The sequence below is a fragment of the Salvelinus alpinus genome, chromosome 7, assembly GCF_045679555.1.
Source record: "Salvelinus alpinus chromosome 7, SLU_Salpinus.1, whole genome shotgun sequence".
NCBI classification, from domain to species: Eukaryota; Metazoa; Chordata; class Actinopteri; order Salmoniformes; family Salmonidae; genus Salvelinus; species Salvelinus alpinus.
In genome coordinates this window covers 71,107,157-71,126,528 of record NC_092092.1, presented here as the reverse complement: position 1 = coordinate 71,126,528, position 19,372 = coordinate 71,107,157, and the positions used below count along the sequence as shown (strand labels likewise).

At 44.9% G+C, this 19,372-nt stretch overlaps 1 protein-coding gene across 1 annotated transcript in view; it reads right to left on the bottom strand.

Moving 5' to 3' along the window:
• The window catches only part of LOC139581582 (autophagy-related protein 2 homolog A-like), a 48,312-nt gene extending 32,942 nt beyond the window's left edge, over positions 1–15,370 (bottom strand). Inside the window, exons 1-18 of the mRNA XM_071411507.1 lie at positions 14,821–15,370; positions 14,240–14,402; positions 13,722–13,871; positions 13,360–13,462; positions 12,914–13,052; positions 12,452–12,646; positions 12,206–12,305; positions 8,927–9,097; positions 8,550–8,741; positions 8,198–8,441; positions 7,950–8,091; positions 7,723–7,821; positions 7,428–7,586; positions 6,928–7,201; positions 6,769–6,841; positions 6,443–6,611; positions 1,945–2,087; positions 105–229 (exon numbers count right to left, since the gene is read on the bottom strand). Coding sequence (XP_071267608.1) covers positions 105–229; positions 1,945–2,087; positions 6,443–6,611; positions 6,769–6,841; positions 6,928–7,201; positions 7,428–7,586; positions 7,723–7,821; positions 7,950–8,091; positions 8,198–8,441; positions 8,550–8,741; positions 8,927–9,097; positions 12,206–12,305; positions 12,452–12,646; positions 12,914–13,052; positions 13,360–13,462; positions 13,722–13,871; positions 14,240–14,402; positions 14,821–14,991 — 2,812 coding nt within the window. The 5' untranslated portion in view covers positions 14,992–15,370. The remainder of the gene's footprint in view (positions 1–104; positions 230–1,944; positions 2,088–6,442; positions 6,612–6,768; positions 6,842–6,927; positions 7,202–7,427; positions 7,587–7,722; positions 7,822–7,949; positions 8,092–8,197; positions 8,442–8,549; positions 8,742–8,926; positions 9,098–12,205; positions 12,306–12,451; positions 12,647–12,913; positions 13,053–13,359; positions 13,463–13,721; positions 13,872–14,239; positions 14,403–14,820) is intronic.
• Between the last annotated feature and the right edge of the window lie 4,002 nt (positions 15,371–19,372).

Below are 19,372 nucleotides of genomic sequence, written 5' to 3'. Positions count from 1 at the left end.
TAAACTAAAGATGTCAACAAAGTTGCTACCCAGGGATTACCCAATTCTGAATGAGTGTCTGACCTGTCTGAAGTGGTTTACAAGTCTCAGTATGGGGGTCTCACCTAGTCTGAAGGCAGACTTGCAAAGCTGGAAGTTGTCATCGTCTTGGAGACGGTGTAGGGGGCTGTGGTCGCTCTTAGAACCTGAGGGGGGAGGGGCTTCCCACATTAACAGGTCATTATTGATCCTACAGGGATGGAGAGAGGAGGACAGAGGGAAAGGACAAAAAAAGAGAATGAGTGATTGTAAAATGTTCACATTGACTCGTTAGTCACTTAGCAGACCACTCTTCTCCAGAGAGACTTACAGTAGTGAGTGCATACAGTTGAAGTCGGAAGTTTACATACACCTTAGCCAAATACATTTAAACTCACTTTATTTTAAGAATGTGAAATGTCAGAATAATAGTAGAGAGAATTATTTCTTTCAGCTTTTATTTCTTTCATCACATTCCCAGTGGGTCAGAAGTTTACATACACTCAATTAGTATTTGGACGCATTGCCTTTAAATTGTTTAACTTGGGTAAAACGTTTCGGGTAGCCTTCCACAAGCTTCCCACAATAAGTTGGGTGAATTTTGGCCCATTCCTCCTGACAGAGCTGGTGTAACTGAGACAGGCTTGTAGGCCTCCTTGCTCGCACACACTTTTTCAGTTCTGCCAACAAATTTTGAGGTAAGGGCTTCGTGATGGCCACGCCAATACCTTGACTTTGTTGTCCTTAAGCCATTTTGCCACAACTTTGGAAGTATGCTTGGGGTCATTATCCATTTGGAAGACCCATTTACGACCAAGCTTTAACTTCCTGACTGATGTCTTGAGATGTTGCTTCAATATATCCACATCATTTAACTCCCTCATGATGCCATCTATTTTGTGCTTTGCTGCAGTCCCTCCTGCAGCAAAGCACCCCCACAACGTGATGCTGCCACCCCTGTGCTTCACGGTTGGGATGGTGTTCTTCGGCTTGCAAGCCTCTACCTTTTTCATCCAAACATAACGATGGTCATTATGGCCAAACAGTTCTATTTTTGTTTCATCAGTCCAGATGACATATCTCCAAAAAGTCAGATCTTTGTCCCCATGTGCAGTTGCAAACCGTAGTCTGGCTTTTTTATGGCGGTTTTGGAGAAGTGGCTTCTTCCTTGCTGAGCGGCCTTTCAGGTTATGTCGATATAGGACTCGTTTTACTGTGGATATAGATACTTTTGTACCGGTTTCCTCCAGCATCTTCACAAGGTCTTTTGCTGTTGTTTTGGGATTGATTTGCACTTTTTGCACCAAAGTATGTTCACTTCTAGGAGACAGAACGCGTCTCCTTCCTGAGCGGTATGACGGCTGCGTGGTCCCATGGTGTTTATACTTGCGTACTATTGTTTGTACAGATGAACGTGGTACCTTAAGGCGTTTGGAAATTGCTCCCAAGGATGAACCATACTTTTTTCTGAGGTCTTGGCTGATTTTCCCATGATGTCAAGCAAAGAGCCACTGAGTTTGAAATACATCCACAGGTACAACTCCAATTGACTCAAATTATGTCAATTAGCCTATCAGAAGCTTCTAAAGCCATGACATAATTTTCTGGAATTTTCCAAGCTGTTTAAAGGCACAGTCAACTTAGTGTATGTAAACTTCTGACCCACTGGAATTGTGATACAGTGAGTTATAAGTGAAATAATCTGTCTGTAAACAATTGTTGGAAAAATTACTTGTGTCATGCACAAAATAGATGTCCTAACCGACTTGTCAAAACTATTGTTTGTTAACAAGATATTTGTGGAGTGGTTGAAAAACGAGTTTTAATGACTTCAATCTAAGTGTATGTAAACTTCCGACTTCAACTGTACATTGTAATACTTTTTTGTACAAATAAGAAAACTAGCAGAAAAAGAGACCCACAGACCTGTTGTAGATGCTCTGGAAGGCCTGTTTGCTGGGCAGGAAGATGTAGGCCAGGGGCAGAAAGACGTCTACTACACACTGACACTGAGACACACACTGAGACTGGAACTGTTGCATCCCCTCTGGGTCTGCTGGGATCACCATCTGAGAGGGGAGGGGGCAATGAAAGTAGATAGAGAGGACAGAAGGATGAGGAGGAGAGGGAGAATGAGAAAAGATTAGACTGCGACTTTCGTAAAATGGGTCAAATAAAACCCCAATATCTTCAGGAAGTGTGAGATTATATGTGAGAGCAGGATGGTCAGGTGATTGAGTGAGAGAGGGGTTGTCAGGTGATTGAGTGTAGGTGAGAAACTGACAATTGATACAGTAAAGGAGGGACGGTCAGGAGTAAAAAGAGGTATGGTCAGGTGTGAGAGAGGTATGGTCAGTTGTGAGAGAGGGATTTGTATTATGGATCCCCATTAGTTCTGCCAAGGCCGCAGCTACTCTTCCTGGGGTTTATTAAGGATCCCCGTTAGCTCTGCCAAGGGTGTTTATTTTTTACTCTTTTATACATTGTAGAATAATAGTGAAGACATCAAAACAATGAAATAACACATATTGAATCATGTAGTAACCAAAAAAAAGTGTTAAACAAATCTATATATATTTGAGATTCTTCAAAGTAGCCACCCTTTGCCTTGATGACAGCTTTGCACCCTCTTGGCATTCTCTCAACCAACTTCATGAGGTAGTCACCTGGAATGCATTTCAACAGGAGTGCCTTGTTAAAAGTTAATTTGTGGAATTTCTTTCCTTCTTAATGCGTTTGAGCCAATCAGTTGTTGTGACAAGGTAGGGGTGGTTAGGGTTGCAAAGGGTCAGAAACTTTCCGGTAAATTTTCAGAATTCTTCCGGAATCTTTCCATGGGAAGTTCAATTAAATTAAATTCTTCAAAAAAGTGATCTTATAACAGTGAACCTTTTTTGTGGGATACAGAGAAGGCAATTCTAGGTTTTGTGGCATATTTTGGTTAAACTATCCCCAATTCAATGGAATTGCAACCCCCTGCAAGCACAGTGCCTTCTTCCATCACATGTGCAGTGCACTCTTCCATCACATGTACAGCTGATTCTCAAGATCTTGCACACTAATGAGTTGCTATTGAGCCCACACTACTACACTGTCTGAGCCAAGGACTACATGCTTTCTTTACATGCTTTTTGATTACAATACTGGGTGGGGTGAAGATATTTTATGTGACATACATTATTTTTTTGTTAACTAGTAAATAGTAGCCTACAGCAAAGTGTGTTTAAATCATTTAACTTGTTAACAATTTCTGCTAGTTAGTTTTTGCTACCATGTGGGTTTTAGCTTGCTTGAGCCTGCTAACGCACCTGTTTCCATACATGTTTAATTTTAAAACATTTATCTTACAAAAGGAGTTGTTTAATCTAGCTGTTTAACTATTTATCTGTACATGGAATTGTATTTGGGGTTTTCTTCCAAATTTTTTCCCTAATCTTTACAGGAAAATGCCACGGCACTATCTGATGTGTGGAGACATTTCACTGCAGCTAATGTAGAAGGAAAAGCTGTGTACATTTGCAAATACTGTGCCAAATCATATGTGAAGAATGCAACAAAGATGCAGAATCATCTGGCCAAGTGCATAAAGTTCCCTCAGCGCTCACAACAAGCAACCTCTGGCAAAAGTCTCTCTACTTCTATTCGAGGTGAAAATGATGAATCAGACACCTTATCGATAGCAACAGCTCATGGTCCTCCTGGAATCAGAAGTTTTTTTGACTCAATGGAGGAACGTAGTCAGAGAAATGCTGATGAATGTCTTGCTCGAGGGTGTATGCAACTGGTTCACCTCTAATGCTCACAGGCAATGTGTATTGGAAGAGATTTCTGAATGTTCTTCACCCAGCATACACTCCTCCAACCAGACATGCTTTATCTACTCATTTGCTGGATGCAGAGTTCAACAGAATTCAAGTGAAGGTCAAGCAATCATAGAGAAAGCAGACTGTATTGCAATCATCTCTGACGGGTGGTCAAATGTTGGTGGGCAAGGAATAATTAACTACATCATCTCCACCCCTCAACCAGTATTCTACAAGAGCACAGACACAAGGGACAACAGACACACTGGTCCCTACATTGCAGATGAGCTGAAGGCGGTCATCAATGACCTTGGACCACAGAAGGTATTTGCACTGGTGACAGACAATGCTGCGAACATGAACGCTGCTTGGTCTAAAGTGGAGGAGTTCTACCCTCACATCACACCCCAAAAAAAAAAAAATTGGTGGCCATCCTGGCAAACTTGAGGCTTTTTGAGCCTGACAACGAGCCATCCTCAACAGGGTTGGAAAGTGACTTTTTGAGAGATGCCATGGATCACTGGGGATTGTTCAATATTCCCTTTAGTTGTTCAGTGAAATCCTCCCATTTGAAGAGTCAACTCATTTAATTAAAAGTTCAATTTGTAACTTAAATATTTTTTGGAAAATCTATTGGAAGGATAATCATTTGCAATTATGTCTACTTATGATAAGCTAAAAGGCTTGTTTCTGTCTCCATATATGGTAAATATATCCAATGCAAAAAACATCTACATTTAAATGGTTCCCATATATTCCCGTTAATTCCCACAGAAAATGTCCACCTCTGAATATTCCCCAAAATGTGCAACCCTAGAGGTGGTATACAGAAGATAGCCCTATTTGGTAAAAGACCAAGTCCATATTATGGCAACAACAGCTCAAATAAGCAAAGAGAAATGACAGTCCATCATTACTTTAAGACATGAAGGTCAGTCAATTCGGAAAATCTCAAGAACTTTGAAAGTTTCTTCAAGTGCAGTTGCAAAAAACATCAAGCACCACAGAAAAGGAAGACCCAGAGTTACCTCTTCTGCAGAGGATAAGTTCATTAGAGTTAACCGCACCTCAGATTACAGCCCAAATAAATGTAGTAACAAACACATCAACATCAACTGTTCAGAGGAGACTGCGTGAATCAGGCCTTCATGGTCCAGTTACTGCAAAGAAACCACTACTAAAGGACACCAATAAGAAGAGACTTGCTTGGGCCAAGAAACATGAACAATGGATATTAGACCGATGGAAATCTGTCCTTTGGTCTGAGTCCAAATGTGCGATTTTTGGTTCCAACCGCAGTGTCTTTGTGAGATGCAGAGTAGGTGAACGGATGATCTCCGCATGTGTGGTTCCCACTGTGAAGCATTGAGGTGGTGGTATGTTGTGTGGGGGCTTTGCTTGTGACACTGTCAGTGATTTATTTAGAATTCAAGACACACTTAACCAGCATGGCTACCACAGCATTTTGCAGCGATACACCATCCCATCTGGTTTGCACTTAGTGGGACTATCATTTGTTTTTTTAACACGACAATGACCCAACACTCCTCCAGGCTGTGTAAGGGCTATTTGACCAAGAAGGAGAGTGATGAAGTGCTGCATCAGATGACCTGGCCTCCACAATCACCCGACCTCAACCCGATTGAGATAGTTTGGGATGAGTTGGACCGCAGAGTGAAGGAAAAGTAGCCAACATGTCTTCAGCACATGTGGGCACTCCTTCTAGACTGTTGGAAAAGCGTTCCAGGTGAAGCTGGTTGAGCGAATGCCAAGTGTGTGCAAAGCTGTCATCAAGGCAAAGGGTGGCTACTTTGAAGAATCTAAAATATATTTTGATTTGTTTAATACTTTTTTGGTTACTACATGATTCCATATTTATTATTTCATAATGTTGATGTCTTCACTATTATTCTACAACTAAAAATAAAGAAAAACCCTTGAATGAGTAGGAGTGTCCAAACATTTGACTGGTACTGTACTGTACGTGTGTGTGTGTGTATATATATATATATATATATATATATATATATATATATATATATATATATGAGTGTGTGTGCATATGCATGTGTCTGTACCTGTGTGTATCTCTTCACAGACACTGCTGTTCCATAAGGTGTATTTTTATCAGTTTTTTGAAATATGATTCTACTGCTTATAATCAGTTACCTGATGTGGAATAGAGTTCAATGTAGCCATGGCTCTATGTAGTACTGTGAAGAGACCTTTGGTGGCATTTCTTGTGGGGTATGCATGGGTGTCCGAGCTGTGTGCTAGTAGTTTAAACATACAGCTCAGTGCATTCAGCTTGTCAACACTTCTTACAAAAACAAGTATGGATGTTCCACTTTGAGCCATGCGAGATTTACATGCAAAGGGATGGCCAGGGGTGAGAGAGGGATGGCCAGGGGTGAGAGAGGGATGGCCAGGGGTGAGAGAGGGATGGCCAGGGGTGAGAGAGGGATGGCCAGGGGTGAGAGAGGGATGGCCAGGGGTGAGAGAGGGATGGCCAGGGGTGAGAGAGGGATGGCCAGGGGTGAGAGAGGGATGGCCAGGGGTGAGAGAGGGATGGCCAGGGGTGAGAGAGGAGTCTAGGTGTTTGTGATGGGATGGTGCGGTACCTCCTCAGTCTCGAACATGGTGCGGTTGGAGGAGAAGGGAGAGCTGGTCTTCTCTCGGAGTTCACAGGGGTTCTCAAACGACATGGACCCCAGGTCCCTCATCAGACCCACCCCTACCCCCCCTAATGCTGACCCCAGACCCTCTCCTCCACTCACACGCACTGACAGTCTGGAGAGAGGGAGATAGACAAAGAAAGACAGGGAGATGTATACTATCCAGCTGTGGAATTGGTGTACAGTATGTTTTTGATGAAAGACATTCAATTAAAGTGACACAGCAAGTGAAACAAACTCTCCTAAAACACATGTCCCAGAAACACACTCACTTGGCCATGGAGTCTTGACTCTTCTTGACTCTGATACAGGGGAAGGAGCCTCCCTCCCAGCCCTCATACGTTCCTGAGAGAGACAATGAACAAACAATTGCTCAAAATGTGAGTGTTACTGTGTGTGTATGTATATTTGACGGTGTGTGTGTTCCTCACCGTGCATGTCACTGAAGCTGGCCTCCAATAGCTGTGTGAGGGAGCCGTGGGAGGGGCCAGGGGGTGCATGGTGATCTGGCTGGAGGTCAAGGCCCTCCTGGGAGCAGATATCCAGGTCACACAGCTCCAGTACCAGGGTCTCCTGCCGCATGGCTCTCTGGGAAGGCGGGCGTCGGAAGGGGAGCGGCCGGAGGTCCGGGATGGGGAAGCGGAGCTTGAGGATGGCGTGGGGCGAGAGGAGGGAGAGAGAGGAGTGCAGCTCACTGCTCTGGGTCTGAGAGAGGGATGGGAGAGGAGTTGGAGAGGAAAAAGAAGGGAGAATATTCAAATAAAAAATCTAAACAAAGCAAACCTGCAATTTAACTTCAATTGTGAGGCAGGCATATCAAAATCCTTATTAATCATTATTAAAATGGCTCATCTTAGTGGCTGATGGCTTGCTAAGTGTTTACCTCTGTGTGGACGGGTCCTTAGTGGCTGATGGCTTTCTAAGTGTTTACCTCTGTGTGGACGGATCCTCCTCCTGTCTGTGTGGGACAGTGGCTCCAGGCTCTGCTCAGAGGCTCCAGTCGACTCAGTATGTCCAGGTCCAACTCAGCACTCAGCTCTCCCAACTCTACCCTCACTACACTGTCTCTACGCAGCACACGCTGCCTCCCCTGCAATACAGAGACATTGACATTTCAGGAGGAGGGGGTAGCAGGCTAACAGATGCGACCAAAACAGACTGAATTAATGACATATTAGCTTTTGAACATGACGCCAACACACAACATGGACACTGTCCTGGTTTACCTTGCGCAGGTGTTTCTCTGTGAGACTGTAGTGTAGCTGTGCACAGGGTCTGGCTGTAGCTCCCACTGTGAACATCCCAGCACGCTGGAACTGGAGCAACTAGAGAGGGAGGAAAGAGGAGTGAAGAGTTATATCCTGGGCAATGCTAACCCCTGCTGTAGCACACTGTTATGTTGAATGGTGTGTAAAAGTCCTCAGATCATCTCAAATAACAGCCCCTGTCCTACCTCAGTGTATTGGGGCTTTCCTGGCTCCCAGAGACACTCAAGCAGCTCTAGCCTACTGAAGGATAGGTCAGAGGTCACAGCACGGGAGTGGCGACCTGCACTGCGCATCTCACACGCCACCTGTACTGCTGCTCCAGTCATCCTGAGAGATAGAGCAAATGATTATTTACGGGTATGTAGGGCAGGCAGGTTTGTTGGTATATCTGAGGAGTGGTGGCCAATGTTGAAGAGGCTTTGTGTGTTTGTACCTGAGGTGTGAGTGGGGGCAGGCTTTAGCGAAGCTAGCTCTGAGGTGGTGGAAGTCTCTCTCGCTGAACATGCTGTCTTTGAAGAAGGCCAGCTCCCGGAAGAACACCCGAGACACCTGGGTCAATGAGGACACTCCGTCCGGCCCGGTGTGTGGTTCCTGCTCCAGTAGGGTTAGGGTGAGCCCGCCAAGCGAGAAGCGGAGCAATGCCTCTGGTTTCAGGGGCTCAGATTGGCTACTTCGCCCTGGACGAGGGGTTAATAAGATGAATCAGGAAGATAGGTTGTATAATATAGATTTTGATATCTGTGAAATGTGTACAAAACAGTGTAGTAAGATGCTGTGAGTGTTACCTGGTATTCGGTTACACTGGGGCAGGCTGGATAGTGATCCTGGTACAGGATAACGCCTGGGACCCTGTGGTAAGCCCTGGGCGTAGCTAGCCTGGCTGTGTGTAGACGACGCCATGCTGTCGGAGAGAGAGCTGCCAGAGAGCGCTGACGTCACACTGCTAGTCATACCAGGACCCATGGAGAAGAACATATCTGAAAGAGAGAGAGAGTAAACAGAGAAAAGGTGCATTATGCTTCACATGTCTAGTTCAACTAATCTCTCACAGAAATGCCAAGAACGCAAATTATGCAGCAGCAAACAAAAGCTAATGTGACCACAAATTCACTAGCCTCCATATTGCATTCCAACTATAGCTGCCCTCGACTAACCAACATACCCCCGTTCTCCAGACCGGTGAGGTAGGGCTCCATGTCGGGCTCTTCATCCCAGTCCGGATCTCTATCTCCGGGGCTGGAGCTCAACTGTTTGCTCAAGTCCTCCTCTATCAGACGCAGGTCCTCAGAGTCCAGGGGACGGCTGTGAACCCCAGCACCACTGGCTTCAGGCTCTGGTAGGATAGACAGGGAGGAATCATACAGGGTCTGGTAGGATAGACAGGGAAGAATCATACAGGGTCTGGTAGGATAGACAGGGAGGAATCATACAGGGTCTGGTAGGATAGACAGGGAGGAATCATACAGGGTCTGGTAGGATAGACAGGGAGGAATCATACAGGGTCTGGTAGGATAGACAGGGAGGAATCATACAGGGTCTGGTAGGATAGACAGGGAATAATCATACAGGCTCTGGTAGGATAGACAGGGAGGAATCATACAGGGTCTGGTAGGATAGACAGGGAGGAATCATACAGGCTCTGGTAGGATAGACAGGGAGGAATCATACAGGCTCTGGTAGGATAGACAGGGAGGAATCATACAGGCTCTGGTAGGATAGACAGGGAGGAATCATACAGGCTCTGGTAGGATAGACAGGAAATAATCATACAGGCTCTGGTAGGATAGACAGGGCGGAATCATACAGGGTCTGGTAGGATAGACAGGGAATAATCATACAGGCTCTGGTAGGATAGACAGAGAGGAATCATACAGGGTCTGGTAGGATAGACAGGGAGGAATCATACAGGCTCTGGTAGGATAGACAGGGAATAATCATACAGGCTCTGGTAGGATAGACAGGGAGGAATCATACAGGCTCTGGTAGGATAGACAGAGAATAATCATACAGGCTCTGGTAGGATAGACAGGGAGGAATCATACAGGGTCTGGTAGGATAGACAGGGAATAATCATACAGGCTCTGGTAGGATAGACAGGGAATAATCATACAGGCTCTGGTAGGATAGACAGGGAGGAATCATACAGGCTCTGGTAGGATAGACAGGGAGGAATCATACAGGCTCTGGTAGGATAGACAGGGAGGAATCATACAGGCTCTGGTAGGATAGACAGGGAGGAATCATACAGGCTCTGGTAGGATAGACAGGGAGGAATCATACAGGCTCTGGTAGGATAGACAGGGAGGAATCATACAGGCTCTGGTAGGATAGACAGGGAGGAATCATACAGGCTCTGGTAGGATAGACAGGGAGGAATCATACAGGCTCTGGTAGGATAGACAGGGAGGAATCATACAGGCTCTGGTAGGATAGACAGGAAGGAATCATACAGGCTCTGGTAGGATAGACAGGAAGGAATCATACAGGCTCTGGTAGGATAGACAGGAAGGAATCATACAGGCTCTGGTATGATAGACAAGAAGGAATCATACAGGCTCTGGTAAGATAGACAGGAAGGAATCATACAGGCTCTAGTAGGATAGACAGGAAGGAATCATACAGGCTCTGGTAGGATAGACAGGAAGGAATCATACAGGCTCTGGTAGGATAGACAGGGAGGAATCATACAGGCTCTGGTAGGATAGACAGGGAGGAATCATACAGGCTCTGGTAGGATAGACAGGAAGGAATCATACAGGCTCTGGTAGGAAAGACAGGAAGGAATCATACAGGCTCTGGTAAGATAGACGGGAAGGAATCATACAGGCTCTGGTAGGATAGACAGGAAGGAATCATACAGGCTCTGGTAGGATAGACAGGAAGGAATCATACAGGCTCTGGTAGGATAGACAGGAAGGAATCATACAGGCTCTGGTAGGATAGACAGGGAGGAATCATACAGGCTCTGGTAGGATAGACAGGGAGGAATCATACAGGCTCTGGTAGGATAGACAGGGAGGAATCATACAGGCTCTGGTAGGATAGACAAGGAGGAATCATACAGGCTCTGGTAGGATAGACCAGGAGGAATCATACAGGCTCTGGTAGGATAGACCAGGAGGAATCATACAGGGTCTGGTAGGATAGACCAGGAGGAATCATACAGGGTCTGGTAGGATAGACCAGGAGGAATCATACAGGCTCTGGTAGGATAGACAGGAAGGAATCATACAGATTCTGGTAGGATAGACAGGGAGGAATCATACAGGCTCTGGTAGGATAGACAGGGAGGAATCATACAGGCTCTGGTAGGATAGACAGGGAGGAATCATACAGGCTCTGGTAGGATAGACAGGGAGGAATCATACAGGCTCTGGTAGGATAGACAGGGAGGAATCATACAGGCTCTGGTAGGATAGACAGGGAGGAATCATACAGGCTCTGGTAGGATAGACAGGGAGGAATCATACAGGCTCTGGTAGGATAGACAGGGAGGAATCATACAGGCTCTGGTAGGATAGACAGGAAGGAATCATACAGATTCTGGTAGGATAGACAGGGAGGAATCATACAGGCTCTGGTAGGATAGACAGGGAGGAATCATACAGGCTCTGGTAGGATAGACAGGGAGGAATCATACAGGCTCTGGTAGGATAGACAGGGAGGAATCATACAGGCTCTGGTAGGATAGACAGGGAGGAATCATACAGGCTCTGGTAGGATAGACAGGGAGGAATCATACAGGCTCTGGTAGGATAGACAGGGAGGAATCATACAGGCTATGTAGTACACAGTGTGGATGAAGATGTGCATGGTTAAAAGACACTGAGTTTTGTTCCACTGTCAATGACATTAGGATGTGGAACTAAGACACATACACTAACTGTATAAAACATTTAGAACACCTTCCTAATATTACGTTTCACCCCCCTTCAGAACAGCCTCTATTCATCAGAGCATGGACTCTACACGGTGTCGAAAGCATTCCACAGGGAATCCACAGTTGTGTCAAGTTGGCTGGATGTCATTTGGGTGGTGGACCATTCTGATACACACGGAAACTGTTGAGCATGAAAAACCCAGCAGCGTTGCAGTTCTTGACACAAACCGCTGCTGCGTCTGGCACCTACTACCATACAATATTTAAGTGCCTTTGAACAGGGTATCTTGCCCTTTCACCCTCTGAATGGCACACATACACAATCCATGTCTCAATTGTATCAAGGCTTAAAAATCCTTCTTTAACATGCCTCCTCCCCTTCATATACACTGATTGAAGTGGATTTAACAAGGGACATCAATAAGGGCTCATAGCTTTCACCTGGATTTACATGGTCAGTCTATGTCATGAAAAGAGCAGTTCATAATGTTTTGTATATCGGTACTCAGTGTAGGTGGAATGCAGGTGGGGAGGTACAGGTAAACCACTTTCTTTACTCACCTGTGTCGATGCAGAGGGCAGACAGAAGGTCGGTCAGGTGAGTGATCTGGTCTGGAGAGAGCAGCAGGTGGAGGCAGCCCACCTTCCCATCCAGCTCCAACTGAAAGATAAGGAGAGACAATTGGCTGTAATAACAGAGACAGAACAAGACAAAAGCAAAACTGTGTTCTTAAAATCTAGGTTAAGCACACAGGAAGGAAGTGAACCAAACCACATACAAACACACTGACAGACAGACACACACACCTTAGGTCCAGGCAGCATGTCGTTCTGTTTGATCTTGACTGTGGTCTCCATGAAGCCAGAGCAGCTGCCGATGAGGAGGGGCCGCTGGGTGGCCGGAGGGAGGGAGGTAGGGGCGGCTGGTGGGTCATTCTCCTCCTCCTCAACTTCCTCTTCGCTGGCTGAGGCTGAGCCAGTGGTGTCAGCTCTTAAAGGACCCTGAGGAGAGAAAGATTAGCAGGGTTAACCCTTAGCACCACTGGTTGGTAGAGTCTGTCAGCCCCAAGTCTCATATTGCCTCTCACACTAGAGGGAGAGCGAGAGGAAATACTGTATGAGTGTATGTGAGTAGTTTCTAAGTTAATATTTAGTCTCTATAAGAGCTGTGTGTTATATTGGGACCCAATGTGAGTATATGCATGTGAGAGTGACAGTGTACATGAGGGGGTTGATAAGTGCCATGGTCAATGTGAAACTGTATGCTACCTGGGGCCCTCCGGTGGTCTCGTACAGCAGTTGAACAGAGCTGAGCTGGAGGATCTTGTGCAGGAAGGCAGGGGGCTGGTGGATGTCCACAGGCACCGTCTGGCTGGGGTCCCGTACCGCCTCGTCACAGTACTCCAGCCTACAGCGCACCACACAGCCACCGGGGGCAGAGATGAGCACTCAGCACAATAACACAATATAACCTTCAACCTCAGCCAAAACACCCACCACACACATTCACCATACAAGCTTTACCAAAGATAGTGAAGCTTCTCCTAGGTTCAAAGGTTCTCTTTGGATCTACAGACAAATCCAGTGACTGTTTGGCATTGCAAGTTTGAATCAAGTGTTTCCTTATCTCCTTTCCATCCTGACTTCTAAACCGGTCAAAGGTGAACAGCCCACTACAGGAAGTGTGAGTGTCAGTGTGGTGAGAACCAACATACCGTTTGATGTGCACCTCTAAGGCAATGCCCATCTCCATGTCCAGGGGCTGGTGCTCGATTCGGATGATGGTGTCCAGGAGGGTGACCTTAATCCGACGCAGGACTGCAACACAACACAAACAGGGACATCCATTATCACTAAGCATATTGGTCACAAAGACACTAACAAGGGACACCAGTGATGTGATATGAGTCCTTACTTCACAAGCTTGGACTTGATGGTACACAACCGACTCAGCAGTTTGAAAACAACTGAACAAATATGTTATCTTCAAAAAGGCACTATAACCAACTACAGGAAAACAGGTGAATGCTTTTCACTGCCATGCACACGTGCAAACAAGGCCTACACATTGACTCACCAGTCTCAATAGTTTGTGCAAACATCTCCAAGCCCTCCAGTGGAGCGGGCGGCTCTTCGGACGCCTCAGGGGGGTCCTTTAGGCACTCCTGGGCCAGCTGCATGCTGGAGGTCATGCATGTGGACCAGCCCTGGGAGTCCAAACCCCCACCTACACGTAGACGAAAAAAACAAGGCATAATTCAGTGACTGTAATCAATGCTAAGTGATGACTCATGGACATACTGTACTGTATGACTGAGCAACAGTCATTTGTTAATTGGTTTGTAGCTGGCTCTGAAAAATGTGGGCCTGGGATAGTGCAACATCTTCTCTTGAGCTCTGACATTGGTTTACAACAAAGAGTTAGCTAGTACTAGACAACTGTATTTGTCTTGGTTGACAATGACATTCTAAAAGGTAGCTAGCTAAACAATGGTTACCACAACTTCCTTCCTGAACCTGATAGACCTGAGGCAGTGACAGGAACAGGAGCTCTATCAATAACAAGGTAAGACTGGCTGTCAGGCTGAGACTTACTGGTCCTGTACTTGGGTCTGCATGTTATCTGAAGGCCTGAGATGACGAGGGTGCAGTGGTCAGTGACAAGAGCTGACCAGGGAATTGTCACCTCTATGCTGCTCACAAACCCATCCACAATCTCAAGTGGAGCCCCAAGAGACTCCAAGAGCTCGTTGACCGCCTGGGGGGAGGGAAGGAAGGAAATGGGCGATGAGAAATGAATAGAGATGAGTGGAAGATGAAGTTGGAAAAAGAAACACCGTGTCCTACAATAAACAGCTGGTGGAAATGGCGTCAGGCAATGGTTTTGTCTGATGTGCAGATTGAAAGTGAGTGAGTTTGCGAGACCTAAGTCATATACAGTATATTTCAACTGAACTGCAGGGACACTGGATGAGGCGAGTTATTTTCCAATCAGATGCTGACAAAAATATTTATCGGAACTACTGTTCCTTGAACTCACGAAAATGCGTTGATATTGTTGTTATACTCAAGTCCTGAAATTTCAAAAAAGTTGAGGGTCGGAGTGCATGGGAACACACAAAAGGGACCAGTTGTTTCATGACAGCTAAACGGCCTTACTACTTTGACTAACTCACCCAAACATCGATGTTGATTTCTTTGATGACACCACTACCATTGTACAGATCCAAACTCAGCTGTTCCAAACTCAGTCGTTCTTGAAAGAAGTGACCGAGGTAATGCTGTAAGAGGTACCGACAGGCCCGCTTCTTGATTGAGCCTGACCAGGGGAAAAGCCAGCGAGACATAGGGCCAGCGAGTTCAGGGTGAGGGAGCGATGAGGCGATGGAGGAAAACGAATGCGAAAATAGTCCTCCGGCAACTGCATAACAAATAAAACAAAGTGTACTAACGAAGAAGGAGCTACAGGACTGGCTGGCTAGCTAACGTTAGAGCCTAGTAGGGGGCTAAGGAAGGGGGTAACCCGTCTCTCGGAAATCCTTTGTGTCAGGACCGATGAGTCCAACGTCGTTTTACAAGACGTTATACTTGTTGTTTCAGTTCCTCTTTTAACGGTATTTCTGTCTAAACTTGGCGACAGGTTCTCTTGCATATCTCGCGTTTCACCGTTTCTCAGGGTTGTTTATTGTTTTCATACGCGAATTGATTGTACGGTGGGGGACGTCATTGCGTCAGTTGCAAAAGCCGAAAGTTAGAATTATAAATACGCCATCTTTGGAAGGTCAAAACCAAACTATGCGGTCCTCTGCCCAGGCGTTGCTGTTACATGCCATATCTTAGTTACAACGCATGGATAGTTATTTTACGTATCAGCTAACCACATTAGTCTTCAAAACAATTGGGAACTCGGAAATCTCCAATTATCAATTAAATCAATATAAGGGGCTTTAGTGTCATGGGAAAAATGTTTACATTGGCAAAGCAAGTGAAATAGATAATAAACAAAAGTGAAATAATCAATAAAAATGTAACAGTGTTACACTCACAAAAGTTCCAAAAGAATAAAGATGTCATATTATGTCTATATACAGGGTTGTAACGATGTGCAAATAGTTTGAGTACAAAAGGAAAAATAAAAAAACATAAATATGGGTTGTATTTACAAAGCTGTTTGTTCTTCACTTGTTGCCCTTTTCTTGTGGCAACAGGTCTGCTGTGATTGCACACGGGTATTTCCCCCAATAGATATGGGAGTTTGTCAAAACTGGATTTGTTGGGTCTGTATAATCAGAAGGAAATATGTCTTTAATATGGTCATACATTTGGCAGGAGGTTATGAAGTGCACCTCAGTTTTCACCTCATGTTGTGGGCAGTGTGCACAAAGCCTGAGTTACTTGAGAGCCAGGTCTGCCTATGGCAGCCTTTCTCAATAGCAAGGCGATGTTCAGAGTCTGTACATAGTCAAAGCTTTCCTTAATTTTGTGTCAGTCACAGTGGTCAGATATTCTGCCACTGTGCACTCAGTGTTTAGGGCCAAATAGCATTCTAGTTTGCTCAGCTTTTTTGTTAATTCTTTCCAATGTCTCAAGTAATTATCTATTTGTTTACTTATGATTTGGTTGGGTCTAATTGTGTTGCTGTCCTGGGGCTCTGTAGGGTCTGCTTGTGTTTGTGAACAGAGCACCAGGACCAGCTTGCTTAGAGGACTTTTCTCCAGATTAATCTCTCTGTAGGTGATGGCTTTGTTATGGAAGGTTTGGGAATCGCTTCCTTTTAGGTGGTTGTAGAATTTAACGACTCTTTTCTGGTTTTTGATAATTAGCGGGTATCGGCCTAATTCTGCATTATTTGGTGTTTTGCGTTGTACTGTCACGCCCTGGCCTTAGTATTCTTGGTTTTCTTTATTATTTTAGTTAGGTCAGGGTGTGACATGGGGTATGTTTGTGTTTTGGGTGATTATATGGTAAAGGGGGTGTTGGGTTTTGTGTGTGGTTTTGTGTTGAGTGAATATGTCTAGGTATGTCTATGGTTTAGTGAGGGTTTCTAGGTATGTCCATGGTTGCCTGAGTGGTTCTCAATCAGAGACAGATGTCTTTCATTTGTCTCTGATTGGGAGCCATATTTTAGGCAGCCATAGGCATCATGTTTTTGTTGGGTCATTGTCTAAGTCTGTGTCTAGGTCTAGGTCTGTGTCAAGGTTGCATGTTTTGCATTTAGTCGGTCATAGCTTCACGGTCATCGATTTGTTGTTTTGCTTCGTTGGTTCATCTTCTAAATAAAGAGAAGATGTATTTTTCACACGCTGCGCCTTGGTCCGCTTTCTCTCCCTTTGTCGATCGTGACATGTACACGGAGTCTCAATTTGGTGTTTGTCCCATTTTGTGAATTATTGTTTGGTGAGCGGACCCCAGACCTCACAACCATAAAGGGAAATGGGTTCTATAACTGGTTCAAGTATTTTTAGCCAGATCCCAATTGGTATGTTGAATTGTATGTTCCATTTGATGGCATAGAAGGCTCTTCTTGCCTTGTCTCTTAGATCGTTCACAGCTCTGTGGAAGTTTCCTGTGGCACTGATGTTTAGGCCGAGGTATGTATAGCTTTTTGTGTGCTCTAGGGCAACAGTGTCTAGCTGGAATTTGTATTGTGGTCCTGGCAACTGGACCTTTTTTGCAACACCATTATTTTTGTCTTACTGAGATTTACTGTCAGGGCCTAGGTTTGACAGAATCTGTGCAGAAGATCAAGGTGCTGCTGTAGGCTCTCCTTGGTTTTGGACAGAAGCACCAGATCATCAGAAAACAGTAGACATTTTACTTCAGACTCTAGTAGGGTGAGTCCGGGTGCTGCAGGCTGTTCTAGTGCTCTCGCCAATTTGTAGTTTATGATGAAGAGCGTGGGGCTTAAGCTGTATCCCTGTCTCACCCCACGTCCCTGTGGAAAGAAATGTGTGTTATTTGCCCATGTTTGTGTACATGGATTTTATAATGTCATATGTTTTTCCCCCAACACCACTTTCCATAAATTTGTATAGCAGACCCTCATGCCAAATTGAGTCAAAAGCTTTTTTGAAATCAACAAAGCATGAGAAGACTTTGCCGTTGTTTTGGATTGTTTGTGTACTTAGTCCCCTCCTGGACTCCCTGTTCACCCACGACTGCGTAGCTAAACATGTCTCCAACACCATCATTAAGTTTGCTGACAACAAAACAGTGGTAGGCCTGATCACTGACAACGATGAGACAGCCTATAGGGAGGAGGTCAGAGAACTGGCACTGTGGTGCCAGGACAACAACCTCTCCCTCAATGTGAGCAAGACAAAGGAGCTGATCGTGGACTACAGGAAAAGGCGGGACGAACATGCCCCCATTAACATTGACGGGCCTGTAGTGGAGTGGGTCGAGAGTTTCAAGTTCCTTGGTGTCCACATCACCAACGAACTATCATGGTCCAAACACACCAAGACAGTCGTGAAGAGGGCACGACAAAACCTTTTCCCCCTCAGGAGACTGAAAAGATTTGGCATGGGTCCCCAAATCCTCAAAAAGTTCTACAGCTGCACCATCGAGAGCATCCTGACCAGTTGCATCACCACCTTCGATGGCAACTGCTCGGCATCTGACCGTAATGCGCTACAGAGGGTAGTGAGTATGGCCCAGTACATCACTGGGGCCAAGCTTCATGCCATCCAGGACCTATATAAAAGGCGTTGTCAGAGGAAAGCCCATAAAATTCACTCACCTAAGTCATAGACTATTTTCTCTGCTACCACACAGCAAGCGCTACCAGAGAGCCAAGTCTAGAACCAAAAGGCTCCCTAACAGCTTCCCTAACAGCTACCCCCAAGCCATAAAACTGCTGAACAATTAATCAAATGGACACCGGACTATTTACATTGCCCCCCCCCCCCACCCCCCACCACCCTCTATTTGTTTTGTACACTGCTCCTACTCACTGTTTATTATCTTTGCATAGTCACTTCACCCCTTTTTACATGTACAAATTACCTCAACTAACCTGTACCCCCGCACATTGACTCGGTACCGGTACCCCCTGTATATAGCCTCGTTATTGTTATTTTTATTGTTATCTTTTTCTTTTTTTTTTACTTTAGTTTATTTGATAAATATTTTCTTAACTCTTCTTGAACTGCACTGTTTGTTAAGGGCTTGTAAGTAAGCATTTCATGGTAAGGTCTACACTTGTCGTATTCGGTGCATGTGACAAATAATGTTTGATTTGTTTATCACTTAGGGTGTGCAGGGTGAATACGTGGTCTGTCGTATGGTAATTTGTTAAAAAGCTAATTTGACATTTGCTCAGTACATTGTTTTCATTGAGGAAATCAAATTTTATTGGTCACATACATGTGTTTAGCAGTTGTTATTGCCCATGTAGCGAAATGCTTGTTCTTCTAACTCCGACAGTGCAGTAATATCTAACAAGTACTATCTAACAATTACACAACATATACCCAATACACACAGATCTAAGGAATGGAATTAAGAATATAAAAATATTTGGATGAGCAATGTCAGAGCGGTATAGATTAAGAATCAGTAGAATAGTATATACATATGAAATGGGTAATGCAAGATATGTAGACATTATTAAAGTGACTAGTGTTCCATTTATTAAAGTGGCCAGTGATTTCAAGTCTATCTATATAGGCAGCAGCCTATGTGCTAGTGATGGCTATTTAACAATCTGATGGCTTTGAGATAGAA